At 52.9% G+C, this 17680-nt stretch overlaps 4 protein-coding genes across 4 annotated transcripts; 3 read left to right on the top strand and 1 right to left on the bottom strand.

The window, feature by feature from the left end:
- Window positions 1–170: 170 nt before the first annotated feature.
- J4E88_009671 (uncharacterized protein) lies at window positions 171–2007 on the top strand (the record flags this gene model as incomplete). Its single annotated transcript, XM_049403270.1, has 2 exons — window positions 171–1428; window positions 1481–2007. 2 exons carry the CDS (start codon window positions 171–173, stop codon window positions 2005–2007), a joined length of 1785 nt encoding a protein of 594 aa, XP_049251044.1.
- A 1021-nt stretch (window positions 2008–3028) lies between these two features.
- J4E88_009670 (uncharacterized protein) lies at window positions 3029–5139 on the top strand (the record flags this gene model as incomplete). Its single annotated transcript, XM_049403269.1, has 4 exons — window positions 3029–3048; window positions 3094–3725; window positions 3793–4303; window positions 4365–5139. 4 exons carry the CDS (start codon window positions 3029–3031, stop codon window positions 5137–5139), a joined length of 1938 nt encoding a protein of 645 aa, XP_049251043.1.
- Window positions 5140–5179: 40 nt separating this feature from the next.
- J4E88_009669 (uncharacterized protein) lies at window positions 5180–8693 on the bottom strand (the record flags this gene model as incomplete). Its single annotated transcript, XM_049403268.1, has 5 exons — window positions 5180–7707; window positions 7833–8197; window positions 8258–8375; window positions 8428–8530; window positions 8595–8693. 5 exons carry the CDS (start codon window positions 8691–8693, stop codon window positions 5180–5182), a joined length of 3213 nt encoding a protein of 1070 aa, XP_049251042.1.
- A 358-nt stretch (window positions 8694–9051) lies between these two features.
- On the top strand, window positions 9052–12245 carry J4E88_009668 (uncharacterized protein; the record flags this gene model as incomplete). The annotated part of the gene is made up of 5 exons (XM_049403267.1): window positions 9052–9097; window positions 9149–9511; window positions 9556–10426; window positions 10955–11220; window positions 11278–12245. The coding sequence occupies 5 exons, from the start codon at window positions 9052–9054 to the stop codon at window positions 12243–12245; spliced, it is 2514 nt and encodes an 837-aa protein (XP_049251041.1).
- Between the last annotated feature and the right edge of the window lie 5435 nt (window positions 12246–17680).

Here is a 17680-nt window from a genome sequence, read left to right as displayed (position 1 = left end):
GGCTTATCAGGCGTCGCTTAACTACTGCCCAACGTATCCTAGCCTCCCCCCGCGGCGGAGTGTGGTGCCGCCCATGTGAAGCCCATGGCACACACACAAGAGGGGTAAGCGCCGAAGAAGGATCTCTCAACATTTTGTCATCTTTTGAGAATTCAGAAAACTGTTCAACAATGTCGCGTCGAAGCTCTGGGGCAGGCGAGAGCGACGCGCTTTTGAGCGCTGGCGAGGTTATCGCATCTTCTTCTCGCAATTATTCCACAAACGATAGCACGACTCCCACCGAAGGCGATATTACAAGAGATGGAAAGTTGCCGGGCGAGGACAAAGAGAAGCCAGTTGACCACAGTAGATCTGACGACCCGGAGCGTTCACGATCTTTGGCCGAGGAAATTGGAGATGAGGGTATCTCTTTGTACGAGAAGAAATGCATGCTCATCAACCGCGAAATTGATCTCATGGGAATGGGGCGGTACCAGTGGTCGATTTGGGCGCTTTGCGGGTTCGGCTACATGATCGATTTGATGTGGGCTCAAGCCTTCGGTCTCGTTCTATCGCCAATCCAACAGGAACTTGGCTTTGGTGCTGATCAGACTGGAAAGTTGTCCACTGCCTTTTCCATCGGACTCACAGCCGGTGCATTTGTGTGGGGAGTCCTCGTAGACTTGATCGGGAGAAAGGTCTCTTTCAATCTGACAGTCTTTATTGCATGTGTATTTGGAACATGCATCGGCGCCCCGAGCACTTACAACGCCATTTTGGTTCTTACAGCATTTACTGGGTTTGGTGTCGGAGGCAACATTCCCATTGACACTACAATTACCCTGGAAGCCACACCACAGAGCAAGCGTTACCTCCTTCCGCTATTATCGATCTTCCAGCCCATTGGTGTTGTCATCTGTTCCGTCCTCGCCTACGGGTTCATCCCAAACTGGTCTTGCAGTCCAAACTTTTCGGAAGGAGATCGAGCGTTGCCTGCCTGTAGTGCTGTTGCTACAGGGGAAAAGTGTTGTTCAAGAGAGGATAATATGGGATGGAGGTATCTCCTCTTCACGCTAGGGGGAATCACCATACTCGTCTTCGTCTTACGATCGGTCATTTTCACCTTCCAGGAATCGCCGAAGTTCCTCATATACCGTGGCAAGGATGCCGAAGCAATCGAGGTACTGCACACCATGGCTCAATACAACGGATCCAAATGCGACCTCGTTCTGGAGGATCTTGTATCTCTAGAGCACGAGTTTGATTCAGACCGAAGTCATGGACCTATGCTTGGAGGTGGTGTCAAGCAGCTCAAATCTACATGGACTGAGAAACTCAAACTGGAAGGAGATCGCTTCAAGCTTCTATTCTCGAGCTTTCAGATGACAAGGTTGACGCTTTTGGTATGGTTGACTTACATATGCGATTACTGGGGTTTTACCGTTGCTGGTGAGCTTCACACCTCTCTCGCTCGATGAACATATGTTGACCTACAACGCAGGCACTTACCTCCCACAAATCCTGGCTGTGAAGAATGGCGCCCTCGACCTTTCTCTCCGCTACACCTACCGCTCTTACATCTTCATCTACCTTCCTGGAGTCCTCGGCGTTGTTCTTGGCACCTTGTCTTACCGCGCATCGCGGGTTGGTCGCAAATGGACGATGGTAGTTTCGTCTGCATTGATGGGCATCTCGATCTTCCTGTTCAGCAGTGTTAACTCTGCGGCTTCGAACATCGGTTTCAATGTCATGGAATATTTCTTCCAGTCCATGTTCAATTCCGTCCTATATGGCTGGACACCAGAAGCCTTCCCAGCACCCATCCGAGGAACAGCTTGCGGCATTGCGAGTTTCTGGGGTAGGTTATTTGGTATCGTCAGCCCGCTCATTGCGCAGCATCTATACGCGGGGGATGGTGCTGGAAGAGATATCAATAGCGTACTGTACCTAGCTGGAGGTGTGACGTTGGGCTGCGTCATCACAACGGCACTGTTGCCCAGCAATCTCGTAGGTCGGCAGAGCCTGTAGAGGTGCGGATACATGAAGGGGAGGAAGCTTGTATCTCATCAAAGGCACATGGGTCCTTAAGGATCTTACATGGATGTCATGCCTCGACAGGAAAAGATTCGGACGTAAATAGGGACATTTGTGAAGCGTTCGCCACTGTAGATACCCGCTACAATACGTAGCATCCATTACTAGTACGAGACAAGCAATATATGGGTAAAGCAATCAAAACAGCGAGTGTCTCAGTCGATCTCATGTGCCCGGCCAGCCGGAAGGCTGACTTCACAGAGCTCGTGCTATTTCTCTAGTATTCGAATGTTTCTCGTTAAATTGACGTAACCCAATACGGTCCGCTTATACTCCTCAACGCCGTCGATGCTCGTATCGTCAAGATCATAACTTCGTCTTTCCTGTCACTTCTGCTCTCCTTTGTTCCATTACGTATCCACTCGCAACCGGGCTGTAACCCTGACTAGCGATTTGTGGTATGGGAAACGGCGGCTTCTTGAGGTTCTGCGTGAAGAAGACTGGATGCCGTATTGCGCTGTCGTACACGGGTGTAAAGAAGGTGGCTGGTGTTTGCGGGGGGCCGAAAGGTGGCATGGCTTCGATTTGGGATCGCGGTCTCGCAGGATTCAAAGGCGAGCCTGAGTGTACTGTCGTAGACTGCTGAGAGGTCTGGGATGGCGCGTGGCCGGCGCGTCGCTGTTGGTGCGCGTATGAGGGTGCTGGGGACTGCTGGAGAGGCTACATCTGGTCAGCAAGCGTCAAGGAGTTATGATGGAAAACGGTGAACCTTTGGCCTCGAAGGCTGCAGACTAGAGATCATGTCGGGTTGCTCGCGCGACAACGACTCAGCCAACTCTCTATCCGTCGCAATAACGATGCGGACCCTCAGCTATCACGTACCTCGGCAGACAGCGACCGCGCGCGACGTCATTCTACTTTGTCGCGGACACGGACACTTTTCCGCTGCGGCAAACACCACCCAATCCAGACCAAATATCCACCAACATGAGCGCAGCAACACCCATCTCTCGACATGCGCAGAACGCAAGCGCTGTTCTTTGCAGCCACGCAATGTGCACGTCTCCACACTTCACGTAGACTCTACTCCTCGCCGCCTATTGTCAAAATCGCCAATGGCACATTCTATCGCCAGCACCCTTCTTCAAAGGGCGATAATGCGCCTTCAAATCCACCATTATTCCCGAATCTGACGCTCTCTCTACCCTCTTTCTCGACACCAAACCAACATTGGGCGATTTTGAGCCCATCATCCGACATTCGCACCGCATTTCTACAAATACTTCGCGGCCAATTACTTTGTTTCCCTCCAACAGCGCGGTCTTTCCCATACCTCCTCACTCCAGCCATCGCCGAGGAAAGGCCACGCCTCCGCTTCCCAGAGCGAGCCATTGAGTATGTGGGCTTCGACGTTGAGCGGAAAGCTTTTGGTGGCGCCTATCTATCGGCACGGTATGAGTCTCTGAGAGAAGATACGGACTTCACTGTTCAAAGGTACCTGACGGGTATCGTAACGATGAACCCTGGAGAAGAGGAATTAAAGGCAAAGAGTGTGGATGAAGAGGATATGACACGGGTTATGCGTGATCTAGAGTTGGAGAAGTTCATCGACAAGCCGGTCAGCATGCTGAGTAATGGGCAGAGTAGACGGGCGAGAATCGCGAAAGCGTTGTTGAGTAGGCCTGAGATGCTGTGTTTGGATGCACCATTTAGTGAGTGTTGATTCCACACGTGCACTGTCATCACATTTTTGAGAGGAGCGAGCTGACCGTGTAACAGTTGGACTTGACCCCATCGTTACAAGGCATATCTCCAAAGTTTTACACCGGCTCGCAGAAGCCAACGCACCACGCATTGTTCTCAGTCTGACACCGCAAGATGAGATTCCGGAATGGGTTACCCATCTCGTTTACGCAGGAGAGGATGGAAAGCTCGAAAAGATTGGGCTGAAGGAAGAGGTGCTAGGTCATTCACAGATGTATGGGCAAGCTGAAAGCATTGAGGGCTCGACGCGGAGTTCCGTCAGCACAGAGAAAGACGAAACAGGACGACTTTCGTCTGGAAGAGAACACTCTACAAGATCATCGGATGCGGCAACATTGAGTCGCGATGGCCACCAAGATACCGACGATGCTGTACCCGATATTGGCGAGGCTATCGTCGAAATGCAAGGAGTACGCATAGCTTACGGCCAGAACTCCGTCTTGGGCGGTTGGCAACAGGAAGTCGACGGGTCATCACAATTCGGGCTGCACTGGAACGTCCATCGGAATCAACGCTGGGGTATATTGTAAGTATCCATGTACGAAACACGTGTGAGGCATATATTAACATCGTATTCCTACATCTAGCGGTGCCAACGGCTCTGGCAAGACTACGCTTCTTTCGCTCGTAACATCAGACCATCCGCAGACCTACTCGGCTCCTGTCCAACTCTTCCAACGCTCGCGCTTGCCCGAACCCGGTGTCCCAGGTATCACTATATTCGAAATCCAGTCACGAATGGGCCATGCGAGTCCGGAAGTCCATGCCCTGTTTCCGAAGAGACTTAGAGTGAGGACGGTTTTGGAAAGTGCATGGGCGGATACACCAATTACAAAGCCAAGACTAGATGATGAAGCGAGGAAGAGAGTCGAAGCTTGCTTGAGATGGTTTGAATCCGAACTTAGGCCTGGCTTCAGTGGTGACGGAAGTGTGAGTCTGGAGTGGGCATCTGACACTCTATTCGGTGAGGTATCGTTCTCCGCTCAACGTGTACTCCTCTTCTTGCGCTCCACGATCCGAAATCCCGACATCGTTATCCTCGATGAGGCGTTCAGTGGCATGGACGACCTCGTTCGCGACAAGTGTCTTCTGTTCCTTAGTCACGGCCAGGGTATGGAGCTTGTATTCTCTGACAGTGGCTTGAAACCGGTGAAATGGGAAGGTGAGGTTGTGGTTCCAGGATTGCAAGAACATCAGGCCCTACTGTGTGTCAGTCATAGTAAGCATGAAGTACCTGGGTGTATACGAGAGTGGGTTTGCCTGCCTGAACCAGGCACAGGCCCACCAAGGTTTGGCCGATTTGATGGGCCTGTGGAGCTGGATGCAGGACGATGGAGCGAAGTGTGGAATGAAAAGCACTAGATCTTAACATCATCGTATTCGATCAAAGCATATATACTATCTACTGTTGGTCCTCCTTCACGACTTCCTTCCTCTTCTCTCCAAGCTTATCCGAGCGCTCCAAAATCTCACCAGCCAGCCTCTCCAAATAAAACTTGGAGACGTCGACTGGTAGATCCTTGAATGCTCTGACAATCTTCTCCACATCTCTTCTGCCATTCTCATATGCCTGCAGGTCCCTGTTACCATATACATCTTTTCCAGCCGCGTATCCTTTTTCCAAGCCCTTCCAGAACACATTGACTGCCACGCTCACGCCATCTTCCGGCGTAGCTGTATGACTCCACATGGGTGGTATGAATAAGACATCACCAGGCTTGAGGGAAGCAATGTGCGGATGAGTGCGCCGAAGCCTTTGGTCTTTGGACGTCAGGACATCAATATTGGAAGATGAGCCCCCGGGAGGGAAGCCTAATAGAGAAACATCGGTAGGTGGGTAGAGGAATAGCGTTTTTGAACCGCGTACTTGACACAGGATGTTGGATAGAACATCGTAGTGTAGCCATAAGGTCACGGGCCCTGAGATGCGAAGGGGCGAGCTGTGGTAGTTTTCCTTGACTAGATTGCACACTTCTGGTACGCGGAAGTCGTCGGATATAGTCGGAAAGTCATCTTCAAGTTTGGTAGGCAGCTTGTTTGGCTGACTTGACGATACAGCACGGAGATATTCATGAGACCCTTCTGCAATACCGTCTAGGAAATCTGCCACTGATTTCTTGACGTATGAGAAATTTCTGTCCTTGAACGTCATACGATCTGATGTGCATTCATGGATGACGAGGTCTCTTTTGGGGCCAAGCTTTGCTTTCAGGTAGTCGAGTGTCCATAGGTCTGTGCACGGGCCGATATCGAGGCCTTCGATGATGGCCGGTTTTGACGTAGCCGCCAGCTTCGCAAAGTCATCTGACGATTGAATCTGCACCCTTGCGATCTCGGTAGTACGTGCAGTAGGAGTAGGTCTCTTCTCCACACCACCCTTCTGTCGCCGACCTTTGGGTCCCGTTTCTGTCGTGTTCGCTTGTGCTGTGCCTGCTGTGCCTTCTGTGCCTGCTGTGCCTCCTGTGCCTGCTGTGCCGCTGATCTGACTCGGCACAGCGCGACGCCACGACTTGGCCCCTTGCGCATTGTCAGGAAGGATGACGATCGGGTCTTCATTCCAATAACTTCCCATTGAGAAACAGACCGCCCCTCCTCCTGCAAGCACAATCTCGCCTCGAGAGGTTGAAACGGCCCCTACACCCACTAGCAAAGGCCATGTCGTTGGCGGCAAGGCCTGCATACTGGGATGCTCCACATCGATGGTCGTGTCCTTGCATGTTAAGAGCAGGAAGTCGTCTGATAGAGAGTGGATATGCTTCTGTGAAACACCTCCAATCAACAGCAGAGAATCGTTCCAGGGAACTAGACTGGCACCTATACGCGCGTATGCAGAGTTCTCCAAGCTGCTGCGAACGTCATTGGCGCGGTCCTTAAAGTTGAGCCTAGGTGTTGGTGTGGCGGAAATGGACCACTCCCACACCGCGTCTTGTACGACCACGCCGCTCTCGTCTTGTCCACCTGTCAGCAACCCCCAATCTTGAGCAAAATCGATCGTGGACATCGCGGCGGCGAAGCGTGCAGAAGGGCGCGGTCCGTCGACGGGAATGCTGTTCCATCCGCCGTTGGCAGTCCATAAGGCACAGTAGTGTTCGGCATCGAGTACTGTGCCGTCACTGGCTTTGCCACCAAAGACAAAGACGCCATGGATCTGTGATTCCCCACTTCCTAGTACAACAGCAACAGCAGAATGACGGTACCGGGCTGGCATCAGGTCGTCCACTTTGGCCCAAGCTCCCTGGTTGAAGAGCCAGCAATCTGCATAAGCCTGGGTGGGTGATCCGCGGCCTCCGACCAACAACGCTTCACCGTTGCGCATTGATGTGATAGTATGGCATACGCGGGCAGCAGGCAGCAAGCCACAAGGCTGGATGGTACGATCCCCGTTATGATCCTCCCGCGTCAATGTGTCCATATCGGCGAGACGGGCTTGCGTCCCTTGACCTCCGTGGAAGGCCACCGAGTCCTTGTCGAAAGCGAAAGCTGCTGTGAAACGACGTGGCGTCACGGCACCACCACCCGATAATTTCAAGGTGTGAAGGGTAATACTTCCCGCATCAACGGCTTTCCTGCACCCTGTGGTGGCTGTTGCCTCGCCATAGGCTAACTCAGTCGGTCCACTTTGCTCTGCATTTGAAGCGACGAGTAGGAAGTAATGACCCCCAAAGAGCGCAAACTCTTCCCACTCGTCAAACGGCTCCACTGCATTCAGCCCGCGTCTAAGGGTGGGAGGGGTAAAGCTATCATCAGACCATAGATCCCACAGATTGCGGGCCATGGTTATTGTGGGCCATCCTGCATTACGGAAACGAGCGGCTTGCTGGTTTAGTGATGAATGCAACTTAACCGCGTTGATTGATGCTTGTAGCTTGTCGAAGTGAGACAGCATTGTCTTGGCAAAGGGATGAGCTGGGCCTTGCGGAAGGTACTGTTCTATGCAGTATGGAGTCAGTATAAGCGAACTGGTACATACACATGAAGGAATGAATACCTAGTATGCAGAAGCGAGCTACAGATGTTAGCATAGCTTATGGGCAGGGTTTGACGAGTCTGCATACCGTCTTCGATAGTACTAGCCCACTGTATGAGAGCATCAGAGTCCTTTAGCGGCATGTAGGTCACAGACACTTCAGCGACGAACAGGATTGAAGACGAGGGGACATCGAACTCGGCCCGCAGAAGTCGTTCGAGTGTGGCAAGGTCTTTCAGATCGCATCCAAGAGCCATGTAGCTGTCGCTACGAAGATATACAGGCTGTTCGGACTGACGGAGTTTGGTCCTGAGCAAGGCGTCTCGAAGAAGACCATTGCTAAGCATGGTATCTCTCTTGCGTTGCATCAATTGTGGATAGTCGACGTCGACGAATGTAGATGATTGCGTGAGGGCCGGATACCTGTGCCAAAACTGGAAAGGCAAGGGATCACTTTCCGGACTTAGTAGCTTCTCACTGTGTTAGAGTCGAGACGACGGATGTCTTACTCACTATCCACATCCTAGGTTCACCACAATCTTGGGCTTTCCGTTCTCTTCTTCCAGAAACCGGCGGACTACTTGTTCAATAGCATGCATTCGTAGCCAATACCCGCGATTGATCAACGGATCTGAAGGGCATCAGTCCATGTCTCACGTGCAAGTGGTATCCAAGTGACGTACTGCGCCGAACGAACTTTGGTACAAAAGGCTCATAGAAGTCAGGCTCATTGCTGAGATAGAGTTTCGATACGCTTCTCTTGGACACAATGCTGCTGTCATTCGTCTGACATTGATATTAGTCCAGTGGCTACGAGGATGCTATGGGCGGAAGAGGCTGGGGACCTCACGTTCATGATATCCACATCTCTTCTCTCGCGCAGGGATTTCTGGTTACCCTTGCGCTTTGCAGCAGCCTTCTTGGAGCGCATCTTGGCGTCTTTGGCCATGTTCAGGTCTTCACGATGGGGTGGCCATGGTCTTGGGAGAGGAATGATTTTTGGAGCACCAGCCACTACGCGGGGCTAAGCTGACGTCGGGATCCCTGCATGGGCGCGTGAACCATCGTCAGACGGCGGTAGCTGCAACCTGCGATCAGGCCCAGGCTATCTTTTTCTATCACTTGCACCGGCGTATACACGCATCGCTATCGGCATCGCAATCGCTCGGGCTTGCGATTTCCTTTGCGCATCCGCTTGTAGGGCTTGGACCCCCGAACGGCGGCCAACAGCTTCACCGAGCTATCACGCGGATAGTCCCCAGCCCTCGCAGCACCCGGAACCACGCAGCCAACGCCAGACTCCCGCGATGAATTTCGTAACCTTCAACCAGGACCACAGCCATCTAGGCGTTGGTATGCGCTATGCCTGCCAGCTGCAGAACATGTACTGACCTAATCGCATAGGCACGCCCAATGGCTACCGCATATACACCACCGACCCGTTCAACAAGCAGTCCGAGTCGCGCGAGGGAGATGTCTCCAGCCTCGAGATGCTCTTCTCCACGTCGCTGGTAGCTCTCACGCTGTCGCCACGCGTGCTGCGTATACAAAACACCAAGGTTCGTCGGACAGGCGACGCTGGCCAGGCACGCACTGACAAGGACAAGAGGCACTCGACCATATGTGAGATGACATTCCGGACAGCCATCCTCGCCATGCGCATGAACAGGAAACGCATCGTCGTCGTGCTCGAGTCGGAACTCTACATCTACGATATAAGCAACCTGCAGATGCTCAAGACGGAGAAGACGTCGCCTAATCCTAATGGTACGTCGCAAGAAGCAGCACTTCACACATACTCACTGGCATAGCGATATGCGCTCTCTCAGCATCGTCCGAGAACAACTACCTCGTGTATCCGCTGCCCACCAAAGCCGCACCCGCTACCTTCCAGCCGCCTTCGCACGCGCCGCCCAAAGCCGATCACATCGCACCCACAAGCGGAGAAGTCCTTATATACGATGCTACAAAAATGGAGGCAGTCAACGTAATTGAGGCGCACAATTCTCCGCTATCTTGCATTGCGCTGAACAGCGATGGTACCCTGCTGGCGACGGCATCAGAAAAGGGCACCATCATCCGCGTCTTCTCCATACCCGATGCGCAAAAGCTGTACCAGTTCCGGAGAGGCTCCATCCCGGCCAGGATATACAGCATGTCTTTCAACTCGACATCGACCTTGCTTAGTGTATCGTCGGCGACCGAGACTGTCCACATCTTCCGCTTAGGAGCGCCCAACAGCAGGAGTAATAGCGTATCTTCCGGGCCTAGCAAGCCCATGGGCGCGTCTCATGCACGTAGCGGAAGTCGAACGAGCCAAGAGACAGCGGATGAATTCGGTGCCAGCACAGCAGATGTATCGACTCCAGAGCGGAAACCCATCAATCCCACTTTTGGGAGTTTGATTCGGCGCACATCGCAGACCGTTGGAAAGTCCTTCGCCGCTACCGTCGGCGGATATTTACCCAGCGCTGTAGCAGAGATCTGGGAGCCCTCGCGCGACTTTGCGTGGGTCAAGATACCACGCTCTCCGACAAGCTCTTCCACGGGACCTGTCAGGAATGTGGTAGCGCTCAACAACAACGGTCCTCAGATTATGGTAGTTACCAGTGAAGGGAACTACTATGTGTTCAATGTGGACTTGGAGAAGGGAGGCGAGGGTACACTGTACAAACAGTACTCGTATGTTGTCCGCTCCCTTACTGCCTTTTGATACCTACTAACGCTGACTGCAGCCTTCTTGAACCGAACGAACTCGCAGCAAGCAACTCACAGGATCTGCCGGAATAGATATCCCACCAGATGGCCCGATGTACTTTCCTTTAAGCCTCTTATTCTTCTTCTTGCATTGCCTCTGGCGTATTTGGTCCCACATTATTCCCCACGGGTTGGCGCACATGCCTTTGGAGTAGCACGATAGTCTTGATTTACGCATAGGTGCATACTGAGCATTCCCATGGCTCGGCAATATTACTTGCTTTTTGCGGAAACTTTGATCTTGACAGTGATGTCATGCAAGTAGTACAGTAGAGAGATTATCGAATCTGGCGCTTGCATCGTGCATGAACAGATATCGTGCATTGCTCTAGCGCGTTCCCGTGCCCCGCCCACGCGTCATTGGCCGCTGCCTGAACTCCAACCATGGTGCATTTATTTCCATCGACCTTGGAACTTCTTCACACCACTACGCTTCTATAAACCATACACGAGCTATAACTACCTTCACGAATCCCTTCATCCACTCCGCGAAACTTTGACGACCACAACGCACCCGGGATCCGTAAAGATGGTACACCAGAATACTACGGGCAACCCGCTAAGCTCGGGTTCGCTCGCGCTGTTCATGGCAACGTCGCTACCAAAAGGCGAATCTTCACAGCTCAAGAATGGCACCGAAGCCGTCGCACTAGCAGTACACGCCGGCATGCTTGCTGTTGGCTTCCGCCTGATCGGGCTGGGCGAAGACGAGCGCATAGGTAAGCACCCGTCTCATTCACCCTTACCTTTACACGTCATAACTCGGGAACTTATAGAAGCGCACGCAGACGCCGAAAACCCAGAGTCGTTACCGAAAGAATGGAATGCGTCATCCTCATACGCTTTCAGATACGCCCACGCGCAGTCAGCCATGGAGTACCTCGTCAAGGTCAATAGGTTGGGAGGCAAAGCTGTCGTATACGCTCTCGCGCTCGGCGATGACAAGACCACACATTTCGAAGTCACGACCAAGGACTACATATCCGAATCGCAATTACCATTCAGTGTGTCTGAAGATACATCAACGGAGCAGGTGTCGGAGAAGGTGCAAGAGCTGTTCATCTCGCCAGGCAGGCTGAACGACCTCGGCTCGCTCCTCAAGATATCTGTTATACAGAAGCTGGCACCCGGGCTTAACAAGCCAGGCTACGAGGAGGGCAACACCGACCGCGAGCGCACCCCTACAGCGGATCGGCAAGAACCACAACGAGGGGGACCTGCCAACCCACGGCAGCCCCCCACTGAACCGGAGCCCGCACGACCATACCCTTTCAACGATCCTCTCGCCGCACAGCCAGGCTCGGGGCGGCATCTACCAGAACCCATACCCGGCTTTGACGACGAGTTGGGCATGAACAGACAGCCCGGTCGCATGCCCGGTAACAACCCCATCAACATTGGGCATGACGATTTATATCCACAGGGTCTCGGACCTAATGATCCCCTTCGGCCACACCTAGCAGGAGGGCTGCCACGACCTGGCGGTTTTGGCGGCGGCGGGATGCATCCCACATTCGATGATCCGCTGTTTCGCGGTCAAGGCGGACAAGGTGGATATGATCCCAGAGCACCTCCGGGGGCGCGTTACGACCCTCTAGGACCAGGCGATCCGCTTAGAGAGGACAGAGGAAGAGGTCCGATGTTCCCAGGCGGGGGCGGGTTTGGAGGGCCAGGTGGTTTTGGCGGAGCAGGTGGACGACCACCGAATCCATTCGGTGGCTTTGGTGATGGAGACTTCATCTGAGCATCCAACAACAGATTGGTGACGGGCAGAAGCGATAGGTGAAGAAGAGAGGACGAACAATTCACGAATGACGATTAACACGGCAGTATGATACGGCGTAGTAGTTGACGTGCATGCGGCACAGGCAGGGCAGTACTGCACCGCCTCAACACTGCATCTCGGTGCTTGCGCAGGTACGATATGTAGATGAACATGTATTATATTTAGAACGACAGACGTCAATACCCATCATGACAGTTCCATAGCGAAGTCTCTGTGATCGTTCATGCGATGAGCGAAACCCATCGAGCGTCAGTGCTGGGGCTTAGATTCCCCACCCACTTCAAGATACCAACGATGAAGGCAGGCGAAGCAAGACCAGCGCTTCTAACAATACCGATGCCTGGACTCATGCGCCCTTCATCGAAGTAAAGTTTGAGTGGACAGGCGTCTCCCAGACGATATTCTAGCCTTGGGATCCCAGCCGCCAGCAGAAGTTCAGCAAATGCCTCAAGGCATTCCGGTGAGCATCGTCACTGACTCCTGCTGCCTGGCAATAACTCAGCTTCTGCCCAATACCAAGCGGAGATGTATGTGATGAGGTAGAGTCACTTGGCCGTAAGATATGCCTGCCAGTACCTGAAGTCAAGGTTTCCATGACCAACGAAACATCTATTGGCATCTGCAAGGCATGCTATAATCGTGTCTAGACTGTGGTGTAACACAGTATGCATGAAAGATATAGTGTATCATCACGGAATGGTCCTTCACTGTACAGCTGCAAGGAGCCTGGGTGTTGTGATTGGAAGCAGCAAGACGTCTCGCTTGTACCGGGCCGCCACTGTGCAGGCCCTGGTCGTTCGAAAAGCTACCTCACCGTCATCAAAGACAGAGATTCAGGCGGTGAAGCATGCTCTCGCAGCGATGGCTGGTCTCGGTCACTCTGGCCTTTCGCTTGTCACGAACTCGCGTGTTACATTCTAATCTTGCTATGCAGTCAGTGCAGTAGTCTAACCAGCTGGATACTTCCAAGGTTCTTGTCTGCATGACAGAAGCACATCGTACCAGAAGCAGGCTCCTGCGTAAAGCTAGGAAACCCCATGTACAAGGAACGAGATACGTAGGTGGTTATGTGGTTTCACCGCACAATCTATGTCTTTTGGGGAAGAAGAAGCGAATCGAGCTACTACCTGCCTACTCCTTAGCTCCTCCCAAAGTCCTATACACATGGGCGAGCTCTTCGATGCTGTCTGAGAGCTTGATCAGGGAATAAGAGACGAGCTTCACGTCATGGCACTACCAGCCGTCCGCTAGTCACCTTAGTTTTGCGCCGACACAGACTCGCGACGCGGATGGTGGCTTACTGACTCGCTTTGTACATACAGTGGGAGTATCAACCATGGGCTCACCTTGGCCTATTTACCACGTCGTTGGGTCGCACATATACGGCTGAGACCAAAGGATCACCCTGACTGTGGTGGCGACCGACTGTATACTGCCGGTGGCCCAACCAGCGGCTGATGTCTCGTCGATGGTGGCTGATGGTCGACTTGGGCAGCGTCGCAGTACCTACTTTTCTGTATCTAGCATGTTTTCCCCAGTATCAAGCGTCATATGGTGTGATACTGGGACCCAACGTTTGATGTCAAATGGCGTGGGGTCTGAAAGCGCGCTTCCGGCGCACGGGCGTTCGGGGAGCGCGAAGAACGACCTCAGTGATTGACCTGATGTTACGGGCTGAAGACATGTGCGGTAAAGCTCGTAACGATAATCGGCGGCGTAGTGTCTGGAGGATTGTCGCACTTTGCGTCAGCCACTGCGGAGAGCTGATGCGTCTTACCTGCTTCCAGAAAGCAGCCTCACCCGTGAGGCACAGAAGCTTACCTTCACATCCTCATGATCCTACGAAGTCTTCTCGACCCATCTCCCCTCTTTTTTCGGCCCTGATTGAATACACTCCGAAGGGCGCCAAGGGCACATCGTCTCGCCTTCCGAGCCAATCAGTAGGGAAAGTGCGAGTACCATGCACAATTGATCTTTACCCACATGGACCGGTCACAGTGACAATCCAGCACGGGAGCAGACAGCCTAAAGACATGGGAGATTCGGATGCCGGCATCCTTGCTGAGGCCTGTCTGCCGTGGGCCGTCGCAGGTCGCGGCGTCTAAGCGCGAACGGCTGAACCGTTGAGAGGGTAAATTTACCGCCATTCGAGACCAGTGTTAGCAGGTATAATCGACTTGTCACTTTCCTGTTTCGCATGTCTCCTGCCTAGACAGGCCAATATGCGTTGACCCATCCCGCTCGAATTATGCAAATATCCATCTTTTTGTCTCATCCCACCGGCCTAAATAGGGCTAAATGCATGGCGGTTGCTGATAACACTGGTGTGATGCCGATCGGCGGGCGGCTGGCGCGTAATCAATGGCCACGAGAAGGCACAGTTCATCACACGTTGTGGCAACGGGCATATGCAGGATGGGGAATGGAGGATGCCATTTCTCAAATTGCAAAGACGGAGTCGATCCGGGTGTGACCGCTGTCGCATATTTGCTCTTGCCTGAGTTGGATTGTTGGACTGCAGGGTTTTCGTGTTGGTCTCCGTACCTCTCGGCTTCGTTTCGCTGCATATTTTTTTTTATCCACAAGGAACGCTTTGTATAGCTCGGTAAGATTTGTCCTGCAAGAAGCATCCTGCCGGGAGTCGTGGACATGCGCGTGCCGGCGTCGTTGGTCGGACTTTCGTATCGATTGGTGTGACAGCGTGTCTGAGCGCCGAGAGATCGCTACCAGTCTGCTGGATGTGCTGTCATCTGCAATGCAGCTTGCGAGCATCATAGCTCGACATCGCCGTCTAGTCATTTGAGTTTTCGATGCTCGTACGATTTTCAGGCAGGAAGTCAGGGTTGTGCTTCCCCGCAAGCGAAATGAGGAGATCCAGGCTTATCCCCCGCGGAGGGTTCTTGTCTGCGCTCGGTTTGCGTTCATCGTTTGCTATGATCGGGCGGCACAGCTTCGCGCCCACTAAGTCGACGATCTCGGGGAATCGGCCGTTTGTGGACAGCAAACGCTTGCGGGAGTTTCCAGTTGCCGCACCGATCTGGCTGTGCCTCACCGTTGTGAGATTGCAGAAAGGGGGCCGGGGGACGCGGACGATATGCATCTCTCATCATTTTTGTTTGACATTTGAGGCTCAACGACAAGGCTGCTTCTGCAATCGTCGCAAATCACGGGGCTACAATATTGGATGGCATCCTGCCACAGTGCCGAAGCAAGGGAAAGGCCGTAGGTATGCCAAGCGTCCTAACTGTTTGAAGATGGACCCCGAACCCGGCGAGGCTGATTGTGAAGATGAACGGAGATGCCGCCAACATTATTCGCGGACATGCCTAGAGGATTTAGTCCGGCATCGTGAGGGTGATGGTATTCTTGAATCAAGCGCTTGGAGTGATACGGACCCTTCGAACACCGCTTCGCGTCGGACTAAGTTATACTTAGACTGCACATACCTCGATACCCCTACTGCGTCTAGTAAATGGCAAGTAAGCCTCAGAAAAGCGCTCAGCCTCACATTGAGGTGTTCTGTCCGGTGTTGAGCAGTTTGCGTTCCACGCGCCCAAGATGTGCGGACTAACTACGAACAGTATGTAGCTCGCCGCCTTCCTCTTCGATCGTGGATGGCCATCTGCCAAGTCACCAAAGTTACAGTAGGATCACAAGCGTACCTAGCTCCTGGTATTCGGTCTGGGTTTTGCATAACATTAGTGTCGCAATACAGTACCACATATAGTTCCAAGGTTCGGCTTGTATCTTGATTTGGTACGCTGTCCGTGCGTTCTTCGATGCCATTGGCCGGGGAAGAAGCATACCGTACCCGAACGTAGTAAACCGTCTTGGGAAATTCGTACGGTTGGTAGATATACTTGAAAGAACCCTGATGAGCTTCTAGTGGATACCGGAAATATATGGTATAATTCTCCGTTTCAATTCCCGAGCATGAAGACAGTACGCCGAGCTAACGAAAAAGATCGTGTGGTATAGGTGTGGTTTACCGATCTTCAAAGTTGGCCCTGTGTTACGTGGACAAGTCAATACCGAAGAGTGCAGTCCCAATTTTCTGCCCTATGCAAAACACCATGCTTCCAAGGTGAGGAAAGATTCCCCGTTGATAGCTCCACTGGTTCTGCAGGGTATTGTGTAGCTTCGGCACTCAGGGCCACTGCAAGAGTCAGGCTGGCGCTGTATGTGGGTGGAGACTGTCATAAGCCCTGAGCTGCTCCACTGCAGCCGGCGGATCGATTGAAGCCGTTAGCGCCATACCCCTGCTCGACGCGAGAACAGAATTTGCTGAGACCGAAGTGGAAGGGGGGCCTAACCAGCTGTGACCTCACGCACTTTCCAAATGACGAGACGGGCCAGTACAGCAAAGTCAGAGTAGAGAAAGAGAGCAAGATTATCCGAGTTCATCTTCTCATTTTCAAACTGTGTCATACCTTCACAGGAAGCGCATGTGCGGGCTGGAAGCACCCACCATTCGACGTTGTTTTTAGCTGCACTGCACACACCTCTAGCGAGGCGGCGTCTATCGCGGACTGTGGACGCGGCACCAGACATCGCTAGCAGGGGTTTTGCGGCTCGCGCGGGCAGCGGAAGCATCGCGGCAACTCCAGGTTTTTTAACGCCTTACCGATCGACTCGGAACCTAGAAGCGCCGTCTAGCGCTTTGGGGAACGCGATTCGCACAACATGGCGCCAGGAAATGTGCGTGCATGGCAACCGCGTGGTGTTGCGTCCAGTATGTATCCAGTGCCATGTGTGTGGTTTTCCAGTAACCTGTACCAAGGTTTGGAACGTCAGATTGCACGAACAGCATTCGGCTGTCTTCTATGTGGTATCGCAAGAAGCGGAGACACAGATGACTTTGGATTTTGACGTCGCTGGGGTCTCTGTCACGGAGGCGGAATCTCTTCTTGCCACTAGGCTGCGAGATTGCACCGGCGTGATTGTCAGCCAGCCTAGCAGGTAATGTGTGTCATGAGCGTCAATGTTAACCCACGTTCCTCTTACCCATATACTGCGTGGACTTCTGGCATTGTCACAACTGAACGTCCAATAAGCTACATGGGTCGGTCAGTGCTCGGCCATGAAACGTTCCTTCGTAGGATTGTTTCGAGAACTTGGTCCCCGTGACCTTCTCCGTATGACCCATGTCAACCACGCATATTGGGTCTCGCTTTATGTTGTACAAACTTGCCAACCGATGCACCTTCCTTCCCGTAAAGTTGGTGCGGCTGGTCGCATGGTAGACTGCTGACTGCTTAGATTACACGTGGATCTTCCGGTCAGCTCACTGCAGGAACACGGCGGGTGCGCGGCACAATTGGTCGTTAATTATTGAGTTCAAGCGATAAATCCCGCGTTGCTGTGTGGGCTAAGCATGGTCGAGCACTGCGGTG

This window comes from Alternaria novae-zelandiae (assembly GCF_023758075.1).
Source record: "Alternaria novae-zelandiae strain BMP 2774 chromosome Unknown scaffold_25, whole genome shotgun sequence".
Classification (NCBI taxonomy): Eukaryota; Fungi; Ascomycota; class Dothideomycetes; order Pleosporales; family Pleosporaceae; genus Alternaria; species Alternaria novae-zelandiae.
This window is presented reverse-complemented; position numbering and strand designations above follow the sequence as displayed.